The sequence below is a fragment of the Heloderma suspectum genome, chromosome 8 (assembly GCF_057233095.1).
Source record: "Heloderma suspectum isolate Gila_16-S chromosome 8, 16-S_ref, whole genome shotgun sequence".
Classification (NCBI taxonomy): domain Eukaryota; kingdom Metazoa; phylum Chordata; class Lepidosauria; order Squamata; family Helodermatidae; genus Heloderma; species Heloderma suspectum.
Genome location: NC_139465.1, coordinates 33,556,288 through 33,579,722, shown reverse-complemented (window position 1 = coordinate 33,579,722; position 23,435 = coordinate 33,556,288). Strand labels below are relative to the sequence as shown.

Genomic DNA, 23,435 nt, shown 5'->3' with positions numbered 1-23,435 from the left:
TTGGAAATGCTCAGCTGTGATGTAGCAGTCTGTCCCTCTCCATTGGGTGAAGGGCTCAATCCGTGGCTAGCACAAATTTTGACTGGCGACCAAAGCAAAATTTGTCAATCCCTGCTCAGTTGCTTCCTCAGGAAACCAATGTATGAATTTCAAGGGTAGGAAATTTGAACACCACAGTTCTTGATTAAAATAACCATATGCCAAGCAGTATGGTGGTGTCTGACCCATTAAGCTGTGTTTATTATCTTATACATACAGCTTCCCTCCCTCTTGCTCAGCCAACTGAACCTTCGTTTGCCCCCAAATCCTTCTGTAGCACTGGAAGCATTCTAGTCCTCATGTTGTCTAGATTTCCAATACTCTGCCTGTTCTCAACTTCGTCCTCTCTCCTCCCCTGTTGAAACTTAACTATTGCTTTCCTGTGTTGGGAAGCTAGAACTATCATCATGTTCTGTGTTTCAAAGACATGTTATTTAGGCATTTGTTGGAAAGAGCATGATTGGCACAACCTTGACATTAGATCATCATCCCTTAAGATGGAGTCCTACTCTGTATAATGTCGATGAGACCTGAAAGCTGCACAGTAGCTTTGTCCAGTTGTTTGGAATCCACACATACTCAACATGTGGAGGGAATAGTGGTCCACTATCTCTGCCTGCCATGTGTTAATTCAATGCTTTGAACAGCATCTTGAATGCATAGAAGCTGTGCACATGTAGGGTGTTTCCACATGATTGGGGACCAGGAAGGCCTGGCGTGCTATGGTCCATGGGGTCATGAAGAGTCAGACATGACTTAACGACTGAACAACAACAACACCTACTGTATAATCTCAAGTAATGAAAGTCCAGGAATGTGAGTGTGTTTGTCCAGAGTGATTCTGAAACTCACAAGTGGCTTCAGTGCTGGTTCAGTAAGCACATTTGTCAAGGTTGGTGCCTGACCAGAAAGAGCCAAATCTGTGGCCATTTCCTTCCTGTTTCTCTACTTGTGCCTTAGGCCTGATTCATACAGGCTGTGGGCTACAGGCAAAGCCCTTAGGTAGTAAGCTCGCCATGTGTGCCTGGTCATGTTTAAATGCACCTACAATGTGCACTGACTCAGTTGCATCTTAATATTAGCTAGTCAACCATCAATATCTCAGGCAAGTTCTCTACTGGAGTGCTGATTTTGCAAGTGAATGGACTGGTGCACATGGGAAGTGTGTATAAATATAACAGGGCATGCATAGGGATGTACGAAAGTCACTTACCTTTTCGCAGGGGTGCTTCGCGGTGGGGGGGAGGCGCTTCGCTTCTCCTCCCAAAGTTCAGGCGAGGGGGGGGAGCTGTCCCGCCTCGCCCGGCCGAAATTCAGGCCGGGGGGGAGGCTTCCCGCCTCGCCCCAGCCGAAATTCAGGCCGGGGAGAAGCGCCCCGTCTACCCGGCCGCGAAACAAAGTGTAAAAAACAAAACAAAACAAAAAAAACACCCCATGATAGGCTACGTAATGATTAACGTAGCCTATCATGGCTAGATTTCCAAAGTCAGCCGTGATAGGCTACGTAAATTGTTACGTAGCCTATCACGGCTGACTTTGAAAAAAAAAAAGTGTGTACGCAAATGGCGGCGCTCTATGGGCGCCGCCATTTGCCTTCCTTATTTGGTCCCAGTAGTCTACGTAAAGATTTACGTAGACTACAGCGTAGTCTATGTAAAGATTTACGTAGACTACAGCGTAGTCTACGTAAATCTTTACGTAGACTACCGGGACCAAATAAGGAACGCAAATGGCGGCGCCCTATGGGCGCCGCCATTTGCATACGCGCTTTTTTTTTTCAAAGTCACCCGTGATAGGCTACGTAACGATTTACATAGCCTATCACTGCTGACTTTGGAAATCTAGCCGTGATAGGCTACGTTAATTGTTACGTAGCCTATCACGTTTTTTTTTATATACTTTGTAATGGTGGTGGTGGCAGCCGGTCAGAAGACCGGCTGCCGCCCCCGCCCCCAACGAAAGGCCGACGAACCGCCGCTGGACCCGCCGCCGGGAGGGACATTCGCCAAAGGTAAGTCCCATCCCGGGGGTGGCGGGGGGGTGGCGGAGAATTTCACCGCCGATTTCGGGGGGCCGAATGCATTGGCGCTCGGCCCCCCGAAGATTCGGGGAGAAATTCTCCGCCATCCCTAGGCATGCATCAAAAGTGTACATGTTTAAGGGCTTTCCCCACTACTTATGTCTAGTATGAATCAGAATATATATTATCCCACCCTTCTTCTAAGGAGCTCAGGGTAGCATAAGAACAGAAGAAGAGCCATGCTGGATCAGGACAAAGCCATATCAGCATCCTGTTTCCGACAGCAGCCACCTGGATGCCTCTGGAAGTTCCTGAGCAAGCCGTGAAGGCAATGGCTCTCTCCTGTCATTGCTTCCAAGCATCTGGTGCCAAGAGGCATACTGCGTTTGAATTCAGGGCAGGCCTTAAAGATGCTAGTAGAGATAAGTATCCCAAGTACTTTCTTTTTCAGGATTGTACTTGACATGGGTCGTGGATATGTAAGCATTTCATATGTATCCTGTCACCTTTTAAATGAAGTGGCCCATATTTATGTCGTGTTAGGGCTGCCAGCAACAGACCAGGGTCAGAAATTCCTTTCTTGGTGTATTTGCTCATGTCCCTTCATTGCACTTCTTGGCTTTTGTGACTGGGAACAAGAAATCGCTCTAGTTTGACTGCAAACCAGCACTGCCAGAATTAAAAGTTTGCAGGCATGAGGATACTAAAGGTCAATTACAGGTTGAAACCCAGCCTGGCCAAGCTACTATGGGGTGGGAGGGGGATAAAGTCTGAGCTCTTTGAGACACTAAAAATTTAATCTTTTAATCTAGTTGAACAAATGGTGCAATTGCTCCTGCAGCTGCAGTATTCTTTCCTTTGCTTTCGAGGGACAGGGTGGGGGGAAAAATCACCTTCACATTTGTCATCAATTAATAGACGGGATGAGGGAAGAAGAGCAGACATCCCAGTGATGACAAATGTCTTCACCAGAATGACTGTGGGAAACTTCACAGCTACGCCACTCCATCTCTCCTAGCCAGAACTATCAGAGGGCAGAAAAGAAACAAGTGCTGTTTTATAATCCTTGTGATTTACGTGGGGCTGGCTGAAATGGCTTCAGAAGTATTTATGCATGCATGGTTGTATCAACACAGACAGCAGACTCCCAGTAACACTCTGTAAATAGTGATAATGACCATGCCGTACTGAAAGCCTTGAACTGTATAATGTCTCACGGAGGGTAGCATTTTACACAAAGAAATCAACAAAACAACATGCCCTTGGGTGGTGAAGCCTGATGACTAACGACACTTTATCCTTCCAGATTACATCTTTGTCACTCCCGTCGAGGTAGACTCTACCGGAGCATACATTTCGCACAATGTTTTGCACAGTGCTAGGAGGAAGAGATCAGCCCCAAGCTCGAAGAGTTCCTTGCACTACAAATTTTCAGCATTTGGACAGGAACTGCACTTGGAGCTCAAGCCTTCTGTCTTCCTTAGCAACCATTTGACTGTCCAGGTGCTTGGGGAAGATGGCATCGCAGACTCTCAGGAACATGAAGTTGAACAGTGTTTCTATCAGGGATTTATAAGGAACTATAGCTCTTCTTCAGTTGCCATATCTACATGCATAGGCTTGGTAAGTGTGTATTGTCCCCTTATGTATGACCCAGCCTCCTCCCCCTCCCCCTCCCTCTCTTCCTTTGGCTTAGGAGAAACCCTGCTGCAGGTCTTCATTAAGAGCCCTGCTAGGGAGTGGCATAAAACCCTATTAAAAAACTACCTAGGTTATCCACATCTGTGTGAAACCTGAATTCCATAGTCAAAAGTTCAACAGACAACACAGGTAGGACTTACTCATTTTGACCCAGTTATCAAGATCCAGCAACCTTCTTCCCCCATTGCCTGGCTTGCCAATGTAATCCTATTCGACAAGATAACTTTAGTTACAGATGATAACTTTCAATGCTAAAACAGTGGTTATCTTTTAATTGGTTCTTGAAGAGATGGGCCTAATGCAAATACTTTGACGGCAGATGTTAATCCATGGGAATTTCTTTTCTGTGCAAAGTATTCAGAGTTATATGTATGCAGCAGTGAGTAACTGGCTGGAAAGGTTCAAGACCTTCCTGTATATGGGTGTATAATGTATGTATAGCGTTCATTCTCACTACCATTACTACTCATTCGCTCATATGAACCAGATTTGCAGAATGAATTCTCAAAATTATATGGAAAAATTGGGCTCCCAAAGAGTATGTTATGATGCAAGGCACTCAGCCTCCATTCCTCTGTGGAGCCCATTCAGAAATTTATTATGCATTCTGGTCTGATCTGTCATGGCTGTGTATGTTCAATACATCTGCTTTTTGCTGTGTGAGGATAGTAGTGGGAGTCAGGTCTATACAGAATTTGGAATATTGTTGTTTATAGGGGAAAGAAGAAACTTCTAGTCCTTATGGATTGAATGGGGTGGGTGGGTGGGGTGGAGTGTGTGGGCCATGTCAGGTAAAATCAGAGAAGCCAGATGAGGGCTGGACAATGCTTCCTGCTGATTAGGGAAGGAGCTTCAGGGTACTGCAAAAATCCTTAACCCTCCCCCATGGCTGCTGTTTCTTAAATGTTGTGCTTGAACCCCACCAGATAGCTACATTTCTAGCTGTATTCCTTCCAATCTTTCATACATTTCAACTACTTCTATTTTGTGGTACCTATCCCCGCTAAATCACTCTATCTTTATTTGTCTTTGGTGAAGATGTCTTGTTAAAAAAATTTGGTTGTGTGAATTGTTACTGTTAGAACCTAATTCTTCAGGGAAGTTCAGTCTCTCGGTGGTGGTGGTGGAGGATCCATCCTGCCCTTAGTGCACCTGTAGGCAAATATATATGTGCATTAACATGAAGGCATTCTTGCAGCCCATAGCCTGAGGCTGTGGTACATTTTGAATGGTGGACTACAACCTATTGTAGTACAGTTAGGTTTTTCTAGTATGAAAAAGGTATTGGGTTGGATCCAGACTAATTTACTCACATGTGGGCCCCACTGAAATCATTAGGAAAAGTTTCTCACAATTAACTTGTCTTGTTGATTTCAGTAGGACTGTGGTGCAACTAACTTGATCAGGAATATGCTCCAACCTTGAAATGCCCTCCCAAAGGAGATACAGTTGTCACCAACCTTGTTTCCTTTTTGGTGCCAAATCAAAATGTTCCTTTTTGAAATATTGTTCCCCCCCTTCCCTTTGATTTGGTAACTGATTAGTTTGCTGGTTTGCTGACTGAATAGTTTGTATGCCTCCCGCTTTGCAATGTTATTGCTATTATATAGTATTTGTCATAAGTATGGATGAAGGGAGTTGGTACATTTTAAAAGTGTACAAAAAGTAACAAATATAAAAATAAATCAGTGGAGGTCTAGGCTGTTTCAGGGTAAAAGAATACAGCATACAACAATCAGTGTAGAGCTTCTGCAGTGCGCAGTGGTAGAGGGGTGGGACTTGTGGTATGGGATTGTGGTATGGGAACTGAGTGTTAAAGAAGCATGTGCCCAGGAAATAATGATGGGTACATTCTCCCAACTTAGGGGTTTTATCTGAAGCCTTCAGTACAGTTCAGGTGCTGGGGGGAGATAGCCCCTAAATCAGGCAGAACTCACAGAAGCTGCCTCCCCCTCCTCTTCTGCAGTAGCTCACTGACCCATTGTGGTACCCAAACCTTAGTAGAAGCATTTGGGATGGGCTGGGGGACTGTAGGAGGGAAGAGGCAGGGCTGGCATCAAGAGTACTTGGGCCAAGGGCCAACACCCCAGTAGGGGCCCACTGATAAAAGCCTGGTATTTGCATTTCTCAGAATTTTGCAATGCAGTTGTCTTATCAAAAAATGCATACAAAAAAGCATACAGCAGGGAAAATTGAGCAAAAATGCATATATTAGTGAAAACAATGCATTACAAAATACACTTCTCTGATGCAAGTTGTCAGGGAACAACTGCTTGCAAAAATTTGTATATTCGGCAAAAGGGGCTTGCAGAAATGCATACATTAGGAGAAAAAGGGCACAAAAACTTTTTTAGAAATGGCAAACTGATGCAGAAATGGGAGGGAATGAATTTAAAATGGGAAAAAGGTGAAACTCATAGAAACTGAAATTGACAGGTTCATCCATCCCTATTCAGATGTAAGTCACATTAATCTCAATGCAATGTGCAATCACTTGGGAGTAAGCCCCATTAAACTCCATGGGCCTTCTGAGTATACTTGGGTATACATAGGATTACACTGCATGATAGCCTCTGCATTTGTAGAGTACTGCGTACCCTGGGCAAATCAATGGACATTATTGTATATAATATAAGAACAGAAGAAGAGCAGTGCTTGATCAGAACAACTGTCTATCTAGACCTGCTTTTTGATCCCACAGTGGCCAGCCAAATGCCTATGGGAATCCCACAGGTAGGACATCAGTGCATAGCATCCTCCTACTAAGTGTTCTCTAGCAACTCATATTGACAGGCATGCTGCCTCTGATGCTGGAAGGAATATATAGACATCATAATTAGTAGCCATTGATGGCCTTATCCTCCATGAATGTGTCTAATCCCCCCTTTAAAACCAATACCTATATATAATATATTCACCAGGAAGTCAAAAGTATACAGCCAATGGGCCACACATGGTTTCCAAAGTATCTTGGTATGAGATTGTCAGAATTTTGCAAATCCCACTGAGAACATTTTTTTTAAAAAAAACAGTGGTTCCTAGTCCTTATGATCAAACAACTCAGGGCACAATCCTGTTGCCACAAAACAGCAGTTAGATGGCCAATGAATTGTTCAGTTTCCGGGAACCGCCTCCCTGTCCCCGTCCCCGCAGCCTCGTAGGCAGTGTGGATCGTCCCCGGGCTTGGATGAGCAGTGCACAGCGGGGCAAAAGGGGGTGTTCTCAGGGGCAGGGGTGAGGAGTGTGGACGTGCTGGTACAACACTTCCTATGAGTCACCTGCCCCCCCCATCCCCTTGCTCCAAAGTCCCATGGCGAGACAGCTGAAATCGGCCATCTAGCTGAGAATGCAGGACAGCTGGAACACGGAGGAGAAGATCCCCTCTGCATTCAGCCCACCTTGCATTAGATAGGTGGTCGCCTCCAAGTTTGGAGGTGGCTGCCTATCCCAATAAGATTGTGCCCTAATAGTGCAATCCTATCCATATCTACTCAAAAGTAAGTCTCCTTGTTTCAGAAGAGCTTACTCCCAGTTAAGTGTATATAGGATTGCAAGTTTTACAAAACTAGATTGGCACCTATGGATTTTTTTTTAAAAAAATACAAACCTTCTTGTTGTTGTTTATTCGGTCAGTCACTTCCGACTCTTCGTGACTTCATGGACCAGCCCATGCCAGAGCTTCCTGTCGGCCATCGCCACCCCCAGCTCCCCCAAGCTCGAGTCCGTCACCTCCAGAATATTATCCATCCACCTTGCCCTTGGTCGGCCCCTCTTCCTTTTGCCTTCCACTTTCCCTAGCATCAGCATCTTCTGCAGGGTATCCTGTCTTCTCATTATGTGGCCAAAGTACTTCAGTTTTGCCTTTAATATCATGCCCTCAAGCGAGCAGTCTGGCTTTATTTCCTGGAGTATGGACTGGTTTGATCTTCTTGCAGTTACAGAAGTCAAAATTCATTATTTTAGGACAGATTCATGTTTTCTGCCTTTCAAGGCTGCCATTTCAGGATGATATGTTATTATTTTAATGCCATGCAGCTAAATATGGATGTTATTATATTACTTACATGCAACAATATGCAAATAAGCTGTGGCGCTCTGACTCGTGATATCATCCTGCGTTATTCTCAGTCAGTACTGAATCCCTGGTGTGCAAAGTTGGCAGGAAAGTGGATTTAAGCAGTTTGTGGTTTCAGAAAAGATGATAATGAATGATTAAGTTTTTAAAATAGCTGTTGAGATTGAGCTCAGAAGTGCAGATGAGAATGAGATACCAACTGAATCTCAACACTTATGTTAAAGTGATGTGCTTGACTACCATGAGAAAAGCATAACATGCATTGGAAAATATCCAGCACAGTTTGTTCCTTAAGTGAATTCATTTCCCCAGCTCTTTGCAATTATTGATGCAGTTCCAATTATTATATGGAGCCATAAGGTGATGTCAGTAGTTCTTTGAATATGATTGTAGGGGAGCCCATAGCTCAATGGTAGACCACATGCCTTCTCCAACTGGGCAATGACCCCAGGAGGGACATTGGCCATGCTCAGGGCTATCGTCAAGGGTAAGCATGGTTGGGCACATGCCAAAGGCCCACGCACTGGCAGGGGACACTGATGAGAACCTGCAGGAGTTGCTACTCCACTTCAGCATTGCAACCTGCTTGTTCATCTGCCTCTTGCTCTGGTCCAGACAACAGTGATGCTGAGAAAGAAGAGCAGTAGATGCCATGGCCTACTTGTTCACTGGCTGTCTGCCTGTCAAGCAAGCAAGTGGTAGCAATGATGAGAAAGTGTATGAGGAGCAACAACAGCTGGTGACTATAGCGGTGAGAAGGTAGACTTACTGAGGGAGGGGGGGCATTGAGAATTACTTGTCCAAGGATCTTTAAAAACCTAGACCCAGCACTGCTTAGCATAACAGGTGCTATGCTTCTGAGCTTGCCTTCCTAACTTAGAATCTTTCCCAGCCATCTCATCTGTCATGGTTTCCAACTACTGGCAGATTTTCTTAATTGTGTAACTTTTGTGTGTGCGTGCATGCATGCGTGTGTGTGTGTGTGGGGGGGTGATTCAATACAAATCAAGGGGGAAATCACAATAGCTGACAAATCTTTTCATTATTTCAACCAAGGGTCACTATCAACATGCAACACCAATGCAATCTTTGATTTTGATTAAGATTCTGTAATCATACAGTTGCTCTAAATGTGGTGCTGTGGTCAGGAGACCTTTGTGGACATCCGCCCTCCATATTCCCTGGTTTCCCTAATGGTGTTTTGTCACTTGGTTGCCCCTTCTTTCCCATTTGCTTTGTCCTCTGCAATTAAATAAAAAATGGTGTTGCTTCTACATGCTTCGTAGCACTAATCTTTTCATTGTTCCTTTCATCAGCGGCTGTTTCTCCACAATAAAACCACAGTGGCCCATTCTTCCAAGCCTGAAACACCACAATGTGATTTGGAAGCAATTGTATTTCAATAGACTGCAGGGCTTCTTTGATCTCACTTGTGTTTTTGGTGTGAGTGTGTGAGAGGGAGCAACTTAGAGAACTGAGTCCTTCACTTGCCTACTTGCTGGGTTTGTCTGCATAAGAGAAAGAGAAAGTCTGTGAGGGATCTAACTAGGAAAAAAAGAAAAGAAAAAAGACAGAGGATTTGTTGTGCTGCTGCCGTCTTCCTTGAGAGGTTGGCATGAGCTGTCTGTGTCTAAGGATTGATTTGCATAGCCATTCTGCTTAGCAGTTGTGAATAGAAATTGACTTTTTAAATATAGAGACAGAAGAAATGGCCTTATATGGATCCTGCTTCCCCCTTTGCATGCATTTGGTAACTACACTTGTGACATCTGCATAATCCTCTTGTCTTTATTGCTAGTGTTGAATCGTGTCTATTTTAAAGAAAGTCCTATTGAGCTCCACCAGCAATATGCCTTAGAATGCAATCCTATGGGTTCAGCAATTCACATGAAGAGACTTAAGAGAGCCAGTGTGGTGTAGTGGTGAGAGTGTTGGACTGGGAGCTGGGAGATCCGGGTTCTACTCCCCACTCAGCCATGGAAGCTCACTGGGTGACTTTGGGCGAGTCACAGACTCTCAGCCCACCCTACCTCACAGAGTTGCTGTTGTGAGGATGAAATGGAGAGGAGGAGGAGGAGGATGTAAGCCGCCTTGGGTTCCTTGCAAGAGCAAAAAAGGCGGGATATAAATGCAATAAATAAATAAATAAATAAATTGTGCTCACGTTGGATGGAAGCCTCTGATCTCAGAGGCCTCCAAGTATCCAGTGCCCTGACAGGCTACTGTGATCTTTGCCTCCTAGCTCTCCTTTGTTCCCCTACCTCTAGATGGGCCTCTGAGCCCATCTAGTAGAGGCATGTGGGTGGGAGCAGAACTAGAGCAGGAGAGGCCATCGAAGTTCTTGTATCCTGGCCTATCTTCTCCCCTCCCCTCCCACTGCAATGTCCCCTTTAAGACCTCTCCGAGGTCTTCTGGGGCTGCTTTTGCAACCCCATAATGCAAGAATAGTGGTTCTTTTTGCTGCTGCTAGGAAGAGGGGCAGGGCAGGAGGACAGATCAGATTCTAGAGTCCCCCTTCTGAGGTCATAGTGGTGTTTATGACTTTGGAGGGGTGGGGGCTCTGAAGAATCCTATGGTTCCTGGGATGCTCTCCAGGTGTCAGGATTGGGCCCAGACTTCCTGCAGAGACCATGGAAATAGATTCATCATCAGAGACAGAGGGGGAGCTTCAGGGAACTCAGGCAGACAAAGAAGAATCTTCACAAGGGCAATCTAATCAGTTATATCAAAGCCCAACCATAACTTCTCCTTCTGTGGGAATTCAGCATCTCTCAGAGGGGGAGGAACTGAGCATGGCAGATGTATGCATTAGATGTAAAGTAAAGAGGGAAGAGAAGCACAAAGAAGTAAGGCATTCAAGCAAGTTAGCCCATCACAAGAAGTCTCAAGGGGAAGACCCTCCCTGAGTGCAGGACTGAGAAAGTCTTTCAGGGTCTGTGCTGTACATTGGTGTCAGACTTGCAACAACTATCTCTCCTACTGTAATGCATCCCCAGAGGTGTCTTTAGATAAGCTATTAGATTTGTGGAAGCGTAATCAGAGATCTTGGCAGTAGGTTGCCATATGACGACCAAGTCTGTAACCTGAATTGCTGATAGACTAATTGCTTAGCACAATAAAGCCTATTTACTTAAAGATTGACTTCTTTGACTACAAGCATGCCGGGGGAGCTCAGACCTTGACACCAGGGACCACAGGGTTGCTCTCTCTGTAACTATGGTTAAAATTGCAGGGTTTGACATTCATCCAGCACCCAATGAGAGCTGAACTAGATGTGAGGTTAGATACATGAATCCATTTAATACAACCTTCCTCTTTCTTGTTCCCTGCAGATGTTGCAAATTACAACTCCCATGAACCCCAACCAGCATCACCAATGGTCGGGGTGATGGGACAAGGATGACCATGTAGTGGTGACCATACAGGCCAAAACATCTGGAGGGACCCAGATTTGGGAAAGATTAAAGATTACTATGTCTAGATTCTTCCCCCTAAAGAGCACCCCCCCCCATATTCTGCCCCTTAAAGTCTGTATTCACCCTGAGATGAAAGCTTCCATTGGGAAAGGGTTAACCCCCTCCCAGCTTGCTGTGGTCCTGATCCTGATCACATGCACCAGATGCAATCACACACATCACATCACATCTATTTTTGCCCCTGGGTCCATGTTCAGGAGAAGATTTGAATCTTGGGGCTGATCCAGATGCACAATATGATTTCTGAGCATTTCATAGAATCATAGAATAGTAGGGTTGGAAGGGGCCTATAAGACCATTGAGTCCAACCCCCTGAATGCAGGATTACTCAGTGATAACCTGCCGTTGGATGTGCCATTTATTTTAAAAGGGGATTGATCAAATTCATGGAGAATTAGGCTATCAATGGCCACTAGTCATGATGGCTCTATATGACTGCACTGGTTACCAGTGTTATTCTGACCACAATGTAAAGTATGGATTTCGACCTTTAAAACCTTAAACGGTTTGGGATCAAATTACTTGAAGGACCGGCTACACCCATACCAGCCGGCCCACACTTTAAAATCAGCAAGAGAAGCCTTCTTTCATGTGCCTACCTGTGAGAACACTTAAGTGGGCAATCACACAAGAGAGGGCCTTTTTTGAAGTGATCCCACACCTCTGGAATAAGTTGCCATCAGGAGTCCACCAGGCAGGTTTTTAAGAAGGCCTGAAAACATATTATTTTACTTAGGCTTTCCCCTGATATGTTTGCTGTTGTTGCGGTTTTCATTGTTGATTTTATTGCTATTTTTATTGCTTTTTAAGACTATATAGGTTTTTATTATATGCTTTATTACAATATGCTGCCTTGGGAGGGCCTCTGCCCTGAAAGTTTTTATTTATTTATTTATTTATTTAATTTCTATACCGCCCAATAGCCGAAGCTCTCTGGGCGGTTTACAAAAATTAAAACCAAACACACAATAAAACAATTTAAAATATATAGAACATTAAAACCACAATATAACAATTGTTGTTGTTGTTCAGTCGTTCAGTCGTGTCCGACTCTTCGTGACACCATGGACCATAGCACGCCAGGCCTTCCTGTCCTGCGCTCTCTACCGGAGCGTGCTCAAGTTCATATTCATTGCATCGGTGATGCTATCTAGCCATCTCATCCTCTGCCATCCCCTTCTCCTTTTGCCTTCAGTCTTTCCCAGCATCAGGATCTTTTCCAGAGAGTTTTCTCTTCGCATTAGGTGGCCAAAATATTGGAGCTTCAGTTTCAGTATCTGTCCTTCCAATGAGCAGTCAGGGTTGATTTCCTTTAGGATTGACTGATTTGACCTCCTTGCAGTCCAGGGGACTCGTAAGAGTCTTCTCCAGCACCACAGTTCGAAAGCATCAATTCTTCAGCTCTCAGCCTTCCTTATAGTCCAGCTCTCACAGCCATACATTACTACTGGGAAAGTAGTACATACAGAACATACACAGTCCTTATTTGACTGTCTTGGAATCCCCCATATCTTAGGGTTTGTTTGTTTTTCTAAAGAATTGTTCATACTTCTAGAAACCATGGAGTTTCCCCCAAGCCTACTGATACTTCCGTCTTGTGCACAGATGGTGGTGTTGGCTATATAAGCAATGTCACTCACCGCTGGAACTTCAGAAATAGGGGGAGTGGTAACACAAACAGGGCAAGAACTCTTGCTCCTTTTTCATTTCTCCTCCTCTTTCAGTGGGGCTGTTCACACAACATGCTAACCCACACTCTGTGGTTGGGTGTGGGTTATTTTGAACTGTGGGTTGTTTGTTGAACTGTGGGTTAGCATGTTTTCTGAATGAAGCACATTTTCTGCAGGGTGGATTATCGTGTTTTCTGAGTGCAGCCAAGGTGGCTTATTAACCATGCAGTGTGGCTTGTCAACCACCCTGAACAACCCAGCAACAAATCATGGGTTCTCAAGGTGGCTTGTTTGAGAAAAATAAGCCACACCACAAGTTTAACAAGCCACCCTAGCTGCATTCAGATGAGACAATAATGCACTGTTCAACAAACGACCCATGGTTCCAAAGAATCCACACTCCACCACTGAGTGTGGTTTAGTGTGTTGTGTGAATAGCCCCAAAGTGAGAAGAAATTCAACAGGTTTAAGGACTTTAAAGTGTTTTTGTGCCCACAGTGTGGAGTGGGTGGGGTGCAGGAACACATAGGCTGAAGATGGTTTAGAAATGATCAGAACTTTTATTGGTTACATCTCACAGAATTTGGTGTGGCATAGATGTTCAATGGTGTCCTCTCAGCTGGCATGCTGGGGTAACATTGATGGGACTGGATGGAAACCCATGCTCACTATGGCAGCTCCCGTAGCCTGGGAGTGTGGTCTCTGATCAGGGCTGGATCTTTGCAGCCACACCCCAAGATCCCTTATGGCAGTGATGGGGAGCCTTTTTCCTGTCGAGGCCCACATTACTTTGGTCAAAACCTGACAGAATCCACATTCCAGCAGTGGACATGGCCAGAGTCAAAAGTGGCAGCAAAAGTGGGTAGAGCCAGAGCCAACTGTGAGCAGAGTTACAGATGTGACTCTTAATTTATTTTATTTACAACGTTTATATACCACTCCACATCTAGACAGATTCCAGAGCGATGAACAGTACAAGATATAAACATAAGATAAAAGAATAAAACTCCATGTTAATTTTTTTTTTTTTTTAACAAAACAGAATTCTGATAAAAATGGTAGCTGGTCAGTCAAGGAAGGCTTCCTGAAATAAAGATGTTTTCAGGAGATGCCAGAAACAACACTGTGTTGGCACCTGCTTGACCTCCAGTGGAAGGGAGTTCCATATAAAGGGGGCTACCACACTGAAGGCTTTTCTCCAGGTCGACTCCAATCGGGCCATAGGTCCATGAGGAACCACCAGGGACATGCCCTCTGATGACCTTAGTGATCGGGTAGGTTGATAAAGGAGAGGGTGCTCTCTCAGGTATCCTGAATATACAATCAAGAAGAAGAAGAAGAAGAAGAAGAAGAAGAAGATCTAGGCATTCTCCTTCTCCAACTTGTGCAAGGTTCCCTCCATCACCTTTGTAGCTGGTTGACAGAACAGGACAGAGTAAGTAATATTGATCACTCAAAGTAGAGCTGATGAGAGAGCATGGCCTAGGGAGAGTTCAGAGGTCTGGATTGAGAGGCCTGAAGGTCTTCATTTGGCCCATGGGCTGGAGAGTCACCATCCCTTCCTTATGGGGATTCCCCGTGAAGCATGGGAAATATATCCCTGCTAACTTCACTTTGATGGGTCCTATGCACCCACGCCAAGGATCTCAGACACGAGCACCAGCACTGTGACGTCCCTGGAAAGCAAGAACCAAGGGCTTGTTAAAGCCAAGTACCGATTCATGTAGACATGGCCTGAGTATAGATTTCTCAGATAAGAAAACCACCGATTACGTTACTGTCTGCCTTTCTGATTCTATCAGCAGGGAAAGGGTTTTTTGCTTCTTTCTTGCCAAATTCTTTTTTGGCAGTTTAAAGTACACAGCAGGCATTCTGCACTGATATGCTCTGACATTGATTTGACTAGCTATTCTATAGACTGCTGAAAGCTAAATTAGTTTTGGTTTCAAACAGTAGGGAATAGGTTAGAATGTGGATAATGTGTGTGTGTACAACACCGCATATCTATTTTTTTTTTAAAAAAAAAATCATACAGGTGGAAATCATATAGACATGGAAACATGTCAAATGGGATTTTTTTTTTCTGGTATTCAACTGATAACAATAAATGTCAAACTGCAGTTGGTGACAAGGCTGACCCACCCCTCAATTCCAAATGCTATCTTCAAATATGAACAACTTGTCAGTTCTTGAAAATATATATATTTATTGATATCACTGTTGATAAATAATAATATTGGGCAGATACTCTTTTGTCTCCTCCGTATTTTCTGAAGAAGACTTTTAACAGGTGCTGAAAAAAGTGAGCTGTTGAGGCTCTGTATGGTTTGGTTGGAAAGTCCTCTGGAGGAGCAATCCTATGGCCACTAGACACTGTCTAGAGGGCAATAGGATATGCTCATTTCCGGGAACCAACCTCGGAGCCCGTGCTCCAAGGTCAGTTCCTGGAAAACTCAAACTGACCTCCCCCCTCATCTGTGTTGCCTCGGAGGTAGCGCGGAGATGCCCCATCCTCCGTGCTTGGAAGATGAGTGCAGAGCGACTGAAAAGGGGTGTTACAGGGAGGCGTTACAGGGCGGGAGAGTGGAGCTGCGTGTACAACACATCCAATGTGTCATATGGCAGCTTCCTTTCCCGGTCGGCTCCCCGCCTTAGACAGCTGAAAATGGAGCGATCCCCCCTGTGCCTCTCCTGCCTTGCTTTCGCCTGGCAGTCGCCTCTGAGTTTGGAGGCGACTGCCTGTCTAGTTAGGATTGCACCCTGAGAGACTTTCCTAGAGCCATTACTAGCCCTGTGCAGATGTTCAATGAATATGTGGAGACGGGAGAAATTGGTATTGCCCCCAGTGTCTCTTCTCCTGACGTGCATACATTTTTCTGAAAGTCTGAACAGGCCCTATACATATTCAAGTGGGCACTTCTAAAGCCTTCTCAATCTTGGAACTGGCCCTGACTCCACCCTCAGTACAATGAAAACCCTGAAATAGGATGCAATTTTTTTTTTTTAATTAACAGGATGTTTTGGATTACAGAGTCAGGAAGATTCTGCATTAAAATACATGTGGTTCAGATGTCATCTTCTAAATGCAATAAGGCAGTGGCAGGCAACTTTTTTGGGCCCATGGGCATATTGGGCGATTTGAGAAACTCTCCTAGACACCACTAGAAAATGGGCATGCTGCAGAGGAAGGCATCAGCCTGCAGCCACCTGCCATCTTCATTTCCTAAGCATGTCTCTGAGCCCCATGTGTGGTCCAGGTGTGTTCATGGGAAAAGAAGATGGGAGCAGCTAGAACCTCTCGCTTTGCTTTGATGCAATCCCAGCTGCCAGTAAATATTAATGAATGAATGAATGAATGAATGAACATAAATAAGAAATAGAAAGAAGGAGGGGTAGGGCACCTCAGTGGGCATCAAGACAGACCTCTGAGGGTCCACTGGTGGCCATGGGTGCCATATTGCCTACCCCTGTAGTTATGGTGATGGGGAGAATGTGCCCAGGCCCCCAGGATCTGTTTTTGATTTCACAACATACATACATCTGGTGGTTGTATCTGTACAGGCTTTTATTCTTTTAGCTCAGCCATCTTCAGCTTGGTACCCTGGTGTGCTACAACTTCTATCACCCCAGTCAACAAGGCCATTGGCCATGCTGGCAGGGAAAGATGGAAGCTGTCATCAAACACATCTGTTGGGTGCCAGGTTGGGGAAGGCTGCTTTAGCTTTCCCAATTAACTTTTCTTTAAATTACAATCTTAATTAGAAAATCAAAACACAACACTACACCACTGTATAAGCATCACTATATGAAAAATATTTAGGAAGGCTATGATGTAACACAAAGCAACATATTAAATCCACACACGATTAAAAGATACAGCAAAGGCAGGTGCGTGTGAATCAGCGAAACTCAAAGCTTGCGGAAGTTCTCCAAATTCCATCTCGAAGCTCATTCCGACTTGAGTCTGTATCAGGTTGCAAGCTTGGGGGGGGGGGGGGATGAAAATCTGTGTGAATTTCATGCGTAGTTTTCCAAATGTACACATCAATTGTAAGCCTCTTCTTCTCTCATCAATTAAACTGTAATTTCACACATTTCTCAAAGACATGAATTTTGGATGCACATTTTTCAAATGCATGTATGCTGTTGAGCACTTTTTTTTGGTCCATGAATCACACTGCAAGCTCAGAAATGTACGGACTTCGACCACAGATTCTGTGTGATTCTGTGTTTGGCCTGGAAGGTGTGAACTCACCCATTTCAATCTGGATTTTGTCCTGGTTATGGGACTGAATAAGCTTCGGTCGCCCTGATGGATGACCTTTATTGAGAGAGGAACAGGGGGATTGCAACCCTGTTAATTCTGCTCCATCTCTCATAGGCTTTTGATACCATTGACCATGGTATCCCCCTGGATTGGCTCTGTGGGATGGGTATTGGAGGCCCTGTGTTACAGTGGTTCCAGTCCTACCTACCTATTTCAGAGAGTAACATTGGGTGACTATTCCTCGGCCCCTTGGCAATTGAGCTATGGGGTGCCGCAGGCTACCATCTTGTCCCCAGTGTTGTTTGACATCTATATGAAGCCACTGAGAGAGGTCATTAGGGGATTTGGAGCTAAATGCTGTCAGTATGCTGATGACATGCAGCTCTGTCTCCCTGTGACATCTGAATCAGGAGAGGCTGTGCAAGTCCTGAATCAGTGCCTAGACTCAATAGTGGGCTGGATCAGGGCCAATAAACTGAAGTTGAATCCTGAATCCTGGCACGATGGAAGCCCTGTGGGCGAGTGGTTCCCAGGTTCGGGATGGGGGTGCACTCCCTCTGAAAGATCAGGTCTGTAGTCTGGGGGTACTCCGAGATCCATCATTGTCACTGGAGGCCCAAGTGGTCATGGCAGCTCGGAGTGCCTTTAACTAGCTTACGGCCTCTCCTGGACAGGTATAGCTTGACCACGGTGGTACAGGCATTAGTAACCTCAAGACTGGACTATTGCAAGGCACTCTATGTGCGGCTGCCCTTGAGGCTGGTCCGGAAGCTGGAGCTAGTGCAGAATGCAGCAGCTTGGCTGTTGTCAGGAGCTGCCTCTTTTCAGTGTGTAACTCCTCTGCTGCAGGAACTCCACTGGCTGCCTATTCACTACCGGGACAGGTTTAAGATATTAGTACTAGTGTACAAAGCCTAAAACAACTTGGGACCTGGATACCTGAGAGAGCACCTCCTTCTTTACCAACCTGCCTGGTCACTGAGGTCATCAAAGGGCATGTTCCTGGTGGTTCCACATGGATCCATAGCCTGGTTGGAGTCCACCAGGAGAAGAGCATTCAGTGTGGTGGCCCCCTTCCTGTGGAATTCCCTGCCTTTAGAGGTCAGACAGGCGCCAACATTGTGTTCCTTCCAGCGCCTCCTGAAGATGTTGTTATTTTAAGAGGCCTTCCTTGCATGACCAGCAGTGGTTTGTTAAATTCCACTTTACTGGGGTTTGTCTTTTAAAAAAATGTTTTAACTCTTTTAACCTGCTGTTTTATTATTTTACCGTGTTGTTCATCACTCTGAAATCTTCTGATGTGGAGTGGCATATAAATATTGCAAATAAATAAATAAATAAATAAATAAACAAACTGGATAAATCCTGCTAAAAAACAAACTGAAATTAATTTCTCATACATCCCTAAGCAAAGGGTCTTTTCAGTTACACCTTTGCTTACATATTGAATGGATACTACCACTCTAATAGGATCTCATTATTCCTCAAGCCATCCTTAGAATATATTAGAGGTGCAATCCTATGCATGTTTAGACAGAAAAAAAGTCCTACAACTCCCAGCATTCCCCTGCCAGCACGGCTGGCTGGTGCATGGTGGGAATTGTAGGACTTTTCTCTGTCTAAATATGCATAGGACTGTAGCCTAAAGGAGTTAATTCATCCATTTCCACTCCCCCCAGTACTTGCCTCAACCATCTTGGATTTCCAGCTTCAGCAATCACCATTTCAGCAGCACAACAGGTTTGTAATTAAAACCTAATCAACACTATGCACAGAGTTGCTGTGGAAACCCAGTAACATCACAGCCCAAGAATCAGCTTGAAGTTTACATCTAGTGATATCACGAGCGACTCTGAGAAACTGAGCCCAATATTTATTAATAGCTGGGCTGAGACATCACGGGTGAAAAAAAGGTACCTTTGTCAGATGACATTTCCAGCACTTCCAATGATTAGTTCTGAGTAGCATTCTGGAAATGAATGGTGGTCCCATTCCCATCCCCATCCCCTGTAGCTCGCAATTGTGCTCTGTCACATTTTTCTCCCTCTCTCAAAATGCTAGAACCCGGGGTCATCCCATGAAGCTGAATGGTGGGAGACTCAGGAAAGATAAAAGGAAGGACTCTTTCACACAGCACAAGATGTAGTGATGGCCACCAATTTGGATGGCTTCAAAAGGGGTTAGACAAATTCCTGGAGGAAAAGACTATCAATGGCTACCAGTCCTGATGTCTATCTGCTACCTCCAGTACCAGAGGCATTGAGACGGTGTACACCAGTTGCTGGGGAACATGGGCAGGAGGTTGCTGTTGCACTCATGTCCTGCTTGTGGGTTTCCCGTGGGCGGCTGGTTGGCCACTGTGTGAACAGAATGCTGGACTGTATGGACTCTTGGTCTGAACCAGCAGGGCTCTTCTTATGTTTTTATGGAGTGTCATTTTGTTGCATGGGGGGCAGGGAAGAATGGTGGCCCCAGTGGCAGTAGGTCCACAGGAGAACTGGTAGGTTTTGTTCTCAGTGAGGGCCAGCGCCAGGGGTTAGCACCAATGGGCAGTTGCCCTCAGGGGCACACGGTCAAGCCTGTCTCTGATCTCTACAGCCACCTGGGCCTAGAGGTTGGTCTTCTAAGTGTTACTTTGCCCAGTGCTGGAGCCTGAGCAACTGTGGTTGGCAGCCATCATTTCGATTTCCCCAGTATTACTTTGGAGTCATGCTATGTCAGAGGCATTGTAGGGGAATTTAAATAGTGGATGCCAGCAGCACAGCTCACCATCTAGACCCACTTGTTTGCTGGCAAGGTTAGGAAGGGGGAACCCATGAAGTGGGGTTGGGGGGGTGCTGAGGGCCCCACCATACCTGCCACTGTCCTTGCCCCCCCCAACTCCCCTCAATTTGTCCCACTCTCCAAAAATAGCCAAAATGTTCTTCCCATTCACACACTTCAATCAGTGCAGCTCAGGAATATCTGGCCGGTACAGCCGTAGGTACCACATTGAGTCTGGATCTTTCCCCCTCCACAGCTATGAGGAGCTTCGGGTGGGATTTAGATGGTATGGTGGGGAAACAGTTCAACTCCCCCCCCACTGTGTTGTGGCTCTTATCCAAACTGGGGGCTGTTGTGGCTGCTTTCGACCCAAAGGAAAAGATGCTGGGAGACCTGATCACTGATCTCGTATAGTTTTGCCCTTAGAGGGACCTCTGGTGCACTTCTGGCTACAGTGCCAGTGGCAAACCAGCTGAACGGCAGTGGAATAAATAGATCATCGAAGTCATAACATTAGAATCTGAATGGTTGCTGTCTCTTTCTCTCTATGCAAATAATTATACTTCATTTGAGGTGGGGGGAACACATGGGAATGTACTTATAGGGGGAAAAATAAACTTGTGTTCTGCACCACATTCCTAATTCAGCACTGATTCCCCCCTCCCCCCTTTCAAAGGAGCTTGGGATATAGGATGTTATTATCCATTCCATATGCTTTAAATTAGTCTAGCCTAAACCGCAGGAAATGTTTAAAGTTAATGTTATAATTGTAAAATGTTTCTTGTAGGTAAAAAAAAACAAAACAGTTACACAATTAAGAAAATCTGCCAGTAGTTGGAAACCGTGACAGATGAGAAGGCTGGGAAAGATTCTAAGTTAGGAAGGCAAGCTCAGAAGCATAGCACCTGTTATGCTATGCAGTGCTGGGTCTAGGTTTTTAAGGATCCTTGGACAAGTAATTCTCAATGGCCCCCCTCCCTCAGTAAGTCTACCTTCTCACTGCTATAGTCACCAGCTGTTGTTGCTCCTCATCCACTTTCTCAACATAGAATCATAGAATCATAGAAAAGTAGGGTTGGAAGGGGCCTATAAGACCATCGAGTCCAACCCCCTGCTCAGTGCAGGAATCCAAGTCAAAGCATCCTTGACAGATGGCTACCCATTGCTACTGCTTGCTTGCTTGCTTGACAGGCAAAGAGCCAGTGAATAAGTAGGCTGTGGCATCTACTGCTCCTCCTTCCCACCACCACCAGAGAAGGGCCAGAGCGAGAGGCAGGTGAACAAACAGGTTGCAATGGCGAAGAGAAGCAAGTACAGTGAGCCCATGCTGGTGTGTGGGCTCTTGGCACGTGCCCAACCATGCTTACTCTTGGTGCTGTCCCTGATGCTAAGAGGGTTTCCTTGTGGCAGGGTGATGGTGGTTGTGGCGATCTATTTGCAGGCAGGGATAATTCACTCTTTTAAAAATATATTAGGGCTAAACTAGATGTGACACAAGTAAAAATTGTGTGAATGGCATTTTTTTTTTAAGGGAAATTAAAATCTGGATCTGGATTAGGATCCTGGAATGGGTGGGTGGGTAGGGAGATTTTAACCCTCCCGCCTCCACAGTAGTCCTGATCTGTATCAGAGTTTTTGCACCTGCCATTTGCATTGGGGGCAAAGCTCTCACTTGTTATTTATTTATTTATTAATTATTAAATTTATTGATCGCCCATCTGGCTGGTCACCCAGCCACTCTGGGCGATGTACAGCGTATAATAAAACAGTTTAAAACAATAAAATTCTACAATAAAAACGTGTTCTAAAATACCCTAACCCACCCCAAATGCCTGCCTGAACAACCACGTTTTTAATGCACGGCGGAAGCTCATTAAAGAGGGGGCATGGCAGAGTTCCCTAGGGAGGGAGTTCCACTTGTTCCAGTGAAAGCTGTTACCCAGTGCAAATAGCAGTCACAGGCTCCATATCTGGATCAGGAATACAGTGGGGGAGGGGAGGGCAAAGGGTTAGACCCCTTAATCCCTCCGTCATGGTCCCAAACCTGATTCCCCTCCCCGAAATGTACTCTTCAAAAGCCATTTGCTAATTATGTGAATGGTGTCTCATCCAGTTTGGCCCACAGAGCCCCGATTTTAGATATTCCTTCCCTTGAGAGTGGAGTGCCTTGCATTCAAATCTTAAAGGCATTTTACTTGGAAGCAAAAATGATCAGTTTTATTGAATGAGTTCTATAGCCCTATTCAGATGTTCTAAAACTGAAGATGCTCTCATGTGTGGAGTCGGATCAGAATTCTGTCCATTGGCTCCAAACCCATTTTAAGGGTAGTAAGGGGTGTGTGTGTGTGTGTGTGTGTGTGTCGGGGGGGACTTATACTTGATGGCATTAGGGATGTACAGATTTTGTTTAATCCATTCCATCTGTGTTTCATGGATTGTCAGGCTTCTTTCTTTCATTCCATCATCCGCTCATTGACAGAACTGGATATTTTCCCCTTTGGAAAGGAAGCAAAAGAGCCAGCTGAATTTATGTAACTTTCACTGGCACTAACATTTTGCATATTTTTCTTAGCCCAGCATACAATCAATGATCAGAGCACACACAAAAAAAGAGTACTATGCATTGGAGGCTGAAGGGAGATCAGAGATGTCTAAAACATTGTGTGTGTGTGTGTGTGTGTGTGTGTGTGTGTGAATGGTGTGTATATTAGCATATCTTCTAGTAACTTTCTTACCTTTGTATGAATAACTATGCATACAATTCTGAAAAGTTTTTTAAAAAAACTGGTCTGCAAGTCCGTGTAATCCACGGGTTGGAAGATGCCAGTCCACTGCAGAATCCATGGGTTGTATTCATAGAAATCCAAAGTCATTTGAATCCATTTTGGATTTCTACAACATCACTAGATGGCATCAGTAATGGAGTGTTTGTGTGTATGTCTGTGCTATGGGAATGGCTATTAAGTGGGGGTGGGAAGACCAGGGATCCTTGAGCTCGTTGAAATTTTCCGAACTTTACTTCAAAGCTTGGTTTTGCTCCCATTCTCATTTGCAACTTGTATTTCAGTTTGTTTGAAAGGGAGAAGTTGTGCATTTTTCAAAACTTGCATTTTGAGGAAGTTGTGCCTTTTTCAAGTGCACGTTTTGGAAATGTGAATTCGGGAACTTACGAACATTTATGGCGAACACGTGCTCCCATTCGCTTTCGCATGTGGGGTTGTGAACAGGGCATTTTCAAGTGATTTGCAAGCTGAAACAAAATGCTCATACATCCCTACTATTAAGCTACTTCTTGCCCCCTTGTGCAAAAAGCAACACGGAGAAAATGATGGTGATGACATGGAGTTGAAGGTAAAAGGGCAAAACACTCTAGAGAACTGTGGTCTGGTTATGTAACTTCGTACTTAGTAGTCCTGGGGGGGGC

General features: G+C 44.9%; 1 protein-coding gene across 1 annotated transcript in view; it reads left to right on the top strand.

Annotated features, from left to right (window-relative positions):
• Positions 1-23,435, top strand: part of ADAMTS18 (ADAM metallopeptidase with thrombospondin type 1 motif 18) — a 185,465-nt gene that overhangs the window by 4,968 nt on the left and 157,062 nt on the right. Inside the window, exon 3 of the mRNA XM_084811929.1 lies at positions 3,366-3,682. Within this exon, the coding sequence (XP_084668055.1) occupies positions 3,366-3,682 (317 nt within the window). The remainder of the gene's footprint in view (positions 1-3,365; positions 3,683-23,435) is intronic.